The sequence below is a fragment of the Alexandromys fortis genome, unplaced genomic scaffold, assembly GCF_014885135.2.
Source record: "Alexandromys fortis isolate MF-2015 unplaced genomic scaffold, M_Fortis_MF-2015_v1.1 scaffold_2_1_26212458, whole genome shotgun sequence".
In the NCBI taxonomy this organism is placed as follows: domain Eukaryota; kingdom Metazoa; phylum Chordata; class Mammalia; order Rodentia; family Cricetidae; genus Alexandromys; species Alexandromys fortis.
Genome location: NW_026067930.1, coordinates 1,138,028 through 1,145,673, shown reverse-complemented (window position 1 = coordinate 1,145,673; position 7,646 = coordinate 1,138,028). Strand labels below are relative to the sequence as shown.

The following is a 7,646-nucleotide window of genomic DNA, read 5'->3' as shown; positions in this document are numbered from 1 at the left end:
AGAAACCTTGTAAAAGAGGCAAACTTGAGATCAAAATTGGCCAGACCTTGCCAGGACATTGCAGGCTGAAGGAAGGCAAGGCTCAGGTCTGGAGGCACAGAGAGCTGAACCTGTTAAAGTAGAGGGCAAGGAGGAGGGTACAGTCTCTGACCTCATAATACCCAGTGCCCACTGGGCTAGCTTTGCAGACTCTGACGCCCTTTTCCAACCCGGGCAAGGCCCGGGGCCCTGGGCAGCCTCCAAGTGCAGTGCCCTCCTTTGGGCCGCACCCTCTCTACTGCCCTGGGGCATGTCTCTACTTACAAATTATGAGGGGCTTCGGCATCAGATAGAGAGGTTGGTGCGGGAAAACGAGGAACTGAAGAAGCTGGTACGGCTCATTCGGGAGAATCACGAGCTTAAGTCTGCGATCAAGACTCAGGCAGGTGGTCTCGGCATCAACGGGTTCACCAGCGGGCTTGGTGAGGCAGCCACAGGCCCTTCCCAACACCAGGGTAACTATAAGAGGCCTGGGTAGAAGGACAGTGGGGAGGGGAGGGGAGGGCTGTGCTGAGGGAGGAAGAGCTAGTGTTCCGGGGTCTGAGGAAATTGGGGAGGGAGGGTTTAGATAGAAGCACAGAGGACTTCAGCCTCGACAGATGGAGGAGGGATGAATGCATAGGACCCCAGGAAGAAAGGCCCCATTTCCTGCTCACCTGATCAGAATTCTTCACCACATTCTTCCTCTCAACCTAACTTCCAAGCAGCATCATAGACTGAAAACTGCCCAGCTCTGGGACCCAAATGTTCTTCCCTATGGAGTCCAATATGATATGCTACTGACCCTCTTCCTCTACATCCCCGTCTTCTCTTGCCTTCAACTTTCCCCAACCCTCACCATCAGCCCACAATCTGTTTCTGTATTTCTCTCCAGTCAGAGATAGCCAGAAGGAGACTCATATCCAGAAGCCGAGGAGAGAAACCAGGCCTGAGAGTTGAGATTTGGGATTTCTTAGCGTGTGATGGAAGCTGTGGGGCATATCCAGAGCAGGGTGAGAGAGGAGCAAGCCAAGAAGTAACGAGTATTCAGGGAAATGCAGTCAAACCAGTGACCCATGCTAAGCCCAGGTATAGGGATGGGGGCTAGAGGGAGGTGGCGTTCAGACACCAAGAGATGACAGAGGTCACCGAGCCGAGAATATTAACAGGAAGGAAGGGCTGAAAGAATGGAAAGTTGTGAGCAAGGAGTGGTCAGCATTGAGGATACTAGGAGGAGAACTTATAGGGGTAACGAGCTCCCAGGATGCCCTACAGACGCCATGGCTGATACAGGTTGCCAAGGAAACACTGGTAGTTATTATCCATCTTCCTCCCTACACAGTCTTTCCTCCGCTTTGTGATTTTCTGCCCATGATTTTCTGTGTGTGCTTACAGTTACCCCCACACATACACACACCACACACGCCCCGCGATGACCTGCTCTCTGCCACAGGCCTTCATCTTACCGCCCCTGCTTCCTCTGGTCATGGTCAGGCATGAAGCCCCTCTCGTCGTGGGGAGTGGAGCTTTGCTCCGCCTGTTTGGACCTCTACAGCCTGGCAGTGGACACCAACAAGGCTGTTCTGGAAAGGTTATGAGTAACATCCTAAGTGCCACCCAAGTGCCTTCTCCACCTCTGCACGGCATTTGGGAATAATAACCCTTTGCTGAGTCTCTCTTCCTGAGTTCCCAAGCCAAGTTAGTTATCTACATCCTGACTCACGTTAATCGCTGCGACTCCCAGGCTCAGGCTTCAAGCCCTGCCCCTCCACCCTCAGCCAATCCACCTACAGCACCCAACTACAAGGGAAGCTAGCTTCAGAGGATCCTGAAGGCCTAATTAATCCCTGGAAATAGTCTCACCAGGGGGTGGGGATGTAGCGCAGGTGGTGGAATGCCTACTGAGCTTGCCTGGAGCCCTGGGTTTGCTCCCTGCCCGGAACTAGGTATGACGACACAGGCCAGTAACCGGAAAACCAGAAGTTGAAAGTCATTCTCAGCTACACAGTGATGTCGAGGCCAGCCCGGATTACACATGACACTGTCTCAGAAAGAAAGTTCTGGTATAGAACTCAGACCTTCATACTAAATGGCTGAAGTCCTTTGGACTGTACTCAATTCCCTTAGGTCTTCCTCCCCAGCTCCTTACCCCCCCTGGGCTTCTTACCTTCGAGCCTGGCTGTAATAGACACTCTTTATTTCCCTGGTAGCCGTCACAAGCACACACGCACCTCCAGTTTTAAATGTCCTGTCACTCATGACTGAGATAACAGGCAAAATGACAAAAGTATGCATAGAGGAGGTACAAAGTTTTTAAGAAGTTCCACGGTCTAAGAAGCTGGATTCAGGCTTCCTACTGCAAGCCTTGGGTTTTATTGCTTTCTAAAGTCATCTTTTAAACATGTCTTTGTGTGTGGGTTTGTATGTGAGGACATGCATGCACGTGCCATGGCACATGTGTGGAGGTCAGAGACAACTGCAGACTTTGGTTCTCATCTTTCATCTTCTTTGAGTCAGGGCTCCTCTTATTTCTGCCACTGTAGTGTATACTCTAGGCCACCCAGCCCATGAGCCCATGGGGGATTCTCCAGTTTCTGCTTCTGATCTCATCATGGGAATCTGTACAGTGGACAAATGTCCACCATGTCCAGCTTTTACACAGGTTCTGGTGATCCAAATTGGGTCTTCATGCTTGTATTAAGTGCTTTTATCTATGGAGCCAACTCCCTGGCCCTTGTGATTTTGGGGACAGAATTCTGCTATATAGTCTAGGCTGGTCTTGAACTCAATATGTAGCCCAGGTTGGCCTCAAAGTGGTTATCTCCCTACTTCAGCCTCTAGAGTGCTGGTATCACAGTGCATACAACCATACCTGGCTTTTAGGTTTAAATCTTAAATCCATGGGTGTTGTTTTTCCAGCAGCACAGAGGCTGCACTTTAATCTACTGTTATATTAGTCAGCAAATGTGTCTCCATGGTTACTGGCCTCCTTCTCTGGCTGCAGCCCAATCACTCAGACTGTGGCCTGGTGGGAATTCCATTCCCACAGGCATTGGCTTTATTGCTGCCATCTAATATAGCTTTTAATTAAATCTCTATCCTTCTGTTTATCAATGAGACTCGGGAGAACAAGGCTGGGGTGAAAACTTGCTAGCTCAGAGAAGTTGAGTAGCAATTAGCTGACTTTCTCCCTTTGCTGTCATCTCTGAAAAAAAAACGTCCTTCCACTCTGCCAAAACAAAAGTACCTATGCTATATATACTAAGCCCCTCCCCACTACTACCTGTCCATCTTACAGACATCCTGTAACTCTCTTAATGGGTTCACAGTGTGACTAAACATCCCACAACACTTGGGGCTGGAGAAATGTCTCAATAGTTAAGAGCATTGCGCTCTTGCAGAGGACCTGAGTTCGATTCCCAGAGTTCACAGATAGCTCTTTATGGAGGAGTTCAAACAGCTGGTGATGAAGGCAGAAAGCAACGTTCCAGGGGAAAGTGTAGTGTGGACAAAGACCTGCTCCTAGTGTTACCGGAGTGAGAAGAGGCCAAACGCGATGTGTGTAAGAGAATGTGTGGCACGTAAGTCTGTGAAGTGATGAGTGGGTGTGGAGTACATGGTGTTGGCGTGTGCAACTGAAGCACACCAGGTACACACATAGGCATGTGAGAACATATGGAGCACGTATGCTTTGAGGGTATGTCGTGTGTGAGTAGTTATTTCCATATGACTGTTAGAATATGCGAGTTTCTGTGTTATGCATGAACGTGTGTGGTGTGGGAGCTTGCGTTTATGCTACATCCCTGATTGTGTATGTTGTTCGTGTGTGTGTGGCACTGTTTGTGGATGCTCTTGTTCGGGGCCAGGGAGAAGTGAACAGTCAGCTAGGGAGTTCAGTAAGGGTCAGATCAAAACCGACTGGGGATAGTAAATGACATGCTAAGGACTTGTTCCCTAAAGCAATGAGCAGAAACAGGAAGTAGCCATAGCTGTGCCCAGAACAACTGCAGGGGGAAGCACGAGCGAGGCGGGGAGAGGGTTACCAAGAAGCTTTCAGGCACCCAGATGGGAAACCACAGCAGGAACTGCAAGTGGACAGGAATCCATCAAGTTTAGTAAGAGAGGGAAATCCTAACTGTCAGATGTAAGAGGTGATAAGTAGCCAGCAGTGGTAGCTCACTCCTTTACCTCAGCACTCAGGAGGCAGAGGCGGGAGGATCTCTGAGTTCAAGGCCAGCCTGGTACAGAGTGAGTTCCAGGACAGCCAGGACTGTTACACAGGAGAAACCCTGTCTTGAAAAGAGTGAAGATAAATAAAATAAGGTGTTGATAATGGAGCACCCAGAGTATGTCTGACTGAAGGGACTCAGCGGCAGTTCGCCATCATCAGACCCAGTCAAGGACCCTTTAGTGACCTCAGTGACTCTGCCCACTGCCATCTCTCCTTACTTGTGACAACAACCTATTTCTTTTCCTTTTTTAATTCTTGGCTTTGGGTAGAGAGTTTCATGTAGACCAGGCTAACTTTGAGTTCCTGATCCCCCTGCCTCTGCCTCCCAGTACTGGGATAACAGGATTGGGCCACTGCACCTGGATTCTACAATCTAATACTGTGAATGGCCTCCTCCATGAGGTCAGGCTCTGAACTCTACAGTTTAACTCTGTGAATGGCTGCCTCCATGAGGTCAGGCTCTGGACTCTACAGTTTAACTCTGTGAATGGCTGCCTCCATGAGGTCAGGCTCTGGACTCTACAGTCTAACTCTGTGAATGGCCTCCTCCATGAGGTCAGGCTCTTTATTTGTGCTCATGAACACAAGCTTCAATTTCTCTTCCTAGGGCCACCTTGTTCCTTTAAGCCCTGGTCCAGGGCTCTGGTACAACCAAATTCAGGAGAACACAGAAGGAAAGATAGCTGGGGAGAGAGGAACATATCTTGAACACATGGGCTGTAGGTACAAAATCATGTATCCCAGGCCCACTGCGGTGCAGAGCCAAGGCCAGATGGTGAAAGAATGGGTGTTGGATGGATGGGGCTCGGACCAAGGGGTCATCAATCAGTTCTACCACAGGGACCACATCCCAGGCCAGCACTCCAGCAAGTACAATAATCCTGAATTTAAATTTACTATTCTGGGTCATTACAAAGGTTTGTCAGAGTGAGAAAGAACAGCATTATCTCAGAGTTGGCTTGAATAATAGTTTTCAGCTTCTCTGACACAAAGTGTGTGGGCTTCCATTTGTGCTCCTGCCCACAGCCCTGTGAATGTTAGAGGTGAGCCTGGATAAAGAAAACAGGCAAAGAGTTGAAATTTGGATAAACTGTAAGGTAGCCACAGAAAGGGCTCTGGAGAGAGTGGCAACATGATTCCCGAATGAATCTCAGAGGAGGAGGTCAGGGATAGAAAAAGATTTGAAAGTCATTGATAACTGAGCCACGAGAGGGGGGTTAAGAACATCTGGGAGGACGGGCAGAGGTGGCGCACCCCTCTAATCCCAGCACTCGGGAGGCAGAGGCAGGATCTCTATGAGTTCGAGATCAGCCTGGTCTAGTTCCAGGACAGGCTCCAAAGCTACAGAGAAACCCTGTCTAAAAAAAAAAAAAAAACCACACACAAAAGAGCAAAAAAAAAAAAAAAACCACCACCAACAACAAAAAACGAAAAGCACCTTGTGGGGAGGGTGCACAATTGGAAGAGGCTGAGTGGCAAGTGCAGAGTAAGAACAGGTAGAGAAGTTGGCAGAGGAGCATCCCAAGTCACAAAGGAAATGTCAAACGTTTTATGTCTTGGAGGCCAAGAGGCAATTGCAAAAGAAATGGCACCAGTTAAGGAAAGGCTTGCCCAGCAGTTGAGCAAGGAAAGTGCCCAACATTTCACAGCCTTTACTGAACAGTGACGTTGTATCCATGGCTTTAATAAAAGTGATTTCAGCCTCACTGAGAAAGGCTGGCCAGAGTGAGGTGGAGCATGAAATAAGGAGATAGCAAGAGGTGGGGTGCCTCTGTGGGAAAGGGGGCTTGCCACCAAGCCTGATGACCTGAGTTCAATCCCCAGCTCCCACACTGTGAAAGGAGAGAACTGACTCCCACAAGTTTGACTTCCAAACCCATGCTGTGGTGTGAGTGTATGTGTGTGTACACACACGTAAGTGTAAAAACACTTTAAAAAGAAACCGGAAAGAACAGATGGCCATGGCGTCTTAGTTTGGGAAGCTTGACTTTGAGATTTCATTACTTTTCTCGTTGCTGTGGCCAACCCGAGGAAAGGGCCAATCAAGTTCCGTTTACAGCCTGAGCACATCGCCTGTGATGGCAGGATGAGGGTGTGAGTAGTCCGTCACTTGCATCTGCACAGCGAGAAGAACGCTGATGCTTTTGGTTCCGTCTGGGATAGTGTGACTCGCAGCCAAGTCAGGGTTTATATACTCAGTTAATCACCTTTGGAAAGGCCCTCACAGACAAATTGAAAGCTAGGTTGTCTTTTGTTGTCTGTTTTGTGTTGTATTGAGACAGCTATTGTTTTCCAAGCCAGTGTCAGATTGGCTGTCTAGCTGAGGATAGTTTAACTCCTGACACCCTGCCCCCACTTCCCAAGTGCTAGGGTTACTGATATGAGACACCATGCCCTCTAGGATGTCCTAGGTGTTTCTCAATCTGATCAAGTTGACCACAGAAATTAACCTCACAGAGGGTGTGGGAGCTGGGCAGACAGTGCAGGGGCTGGAGAGAGCAAGAGTCCAGAGTTTCTTTTCAAGATGACAACAACCTGAATTTGTTTACATTCGGAAGGAACTAGGAGAGACTGAAACTGCCCAGAGTGAAAAGGGACCTTTCTGGGAAGTGTCTTCATCTGAAGGGAAGGAGGGGGAGGATGGTAAGCGTGAAGCTGGGTGCGGGGACTTCAGACTTATTGACTCAATTTCCTCTGCAAAAGATTTTCAAGAGCAAGGGTAGAGTCAGGCATGGCGGTGCACACCTTTAATCCCAGCACTCTGGAGGCAGAGGCAGGAGGATCTCTGTAGACTCTCAAACTACAGAGTGACTGCCAAGCCAGCCAAGACTGCAGAGTAAGACCCCGTCTCAAGAACAAGGGTGGGGAAGAGGAGGCCTGAAATAAAGACCTGAGTAGGAACTGAGAAGAGAACCTGAAGATTCTGTTTGACCACATAGTGAGCTAAACGGTACCAGCCATCTGTAAGACCTCCTGGGGCATAAACCTTACACTTCTTCTTGCGGTATTCTGTAACCCCGAGGGCAGGCCCGCATTCCACTGCAGTGGTTTGGAAGCAAAAGTGGAGTCTCAGGATAGACTGTACTGGCTGGGAGGAGGGGTCGACTAGAAAGACTACCAGAAAGAAAACAGCTTTCCCAGGAAGATAGCTGCCAAGAGCTTACAGACCTTAGCTCAGCCATAGGGAGCGGAAATAAAACCAGGACAGCGTTCAGACTGAGGGCCCTCTTGTTACTGTGAACTCCAGGATTTGCTCAGATGCTTGCACTGGGATATCACTGGGAGACAGAGACAAATGGGTGCAGGGCTGTGAGAGTAGCAGAGGAGAACAAGAGAGGGAGAGAGAGAGAGAGAGAGAGAGAGAGAGAGAGAGAGAGAGAGAGAGAGAAGGGGGGGG

The 7,646-nt window shown here is 49.1% G+C and overlaps 1 protein-coding gene and 1 long non-coding RNA gene across 2 annotated transcripts in view; one reads left to right on the top strand and one right to left on the bottom strand.

Moving 5' to 3' along the window:
- The first annotated feature begins 286 nt into the window (after positions 1–286).
- Positions 287–7,646, top strand: part of Spatc1 (spermatogenesis and centriole associated 1) — a 19,652-nt gene continuing 12,292 nt past the window's right edge. The window contains exon 1 of the mRNA XM_050144884.1: positions 287–494. Coding sequence (XP_050000841.1) covers positions 290–494 — 205 coding nt within the window. The 5' untranslated portion in view covers positions 287–289. The remainder of the gene's footprint in view (positions 495–7,646) is intronic.
- Positions 380–1,696, bottom strand: LOC126503309 (uncharacterized). Its single transcript, XR_007592250.1, has 3 exons — positions 1,485–1,696; positions 696–793; positions 380–509 (listed from the first exon to the last, which is right to left on the bottom strand). It is a non-coding gene; the product is annotated as an uncharacterized lncRNA (long non-coding RNA).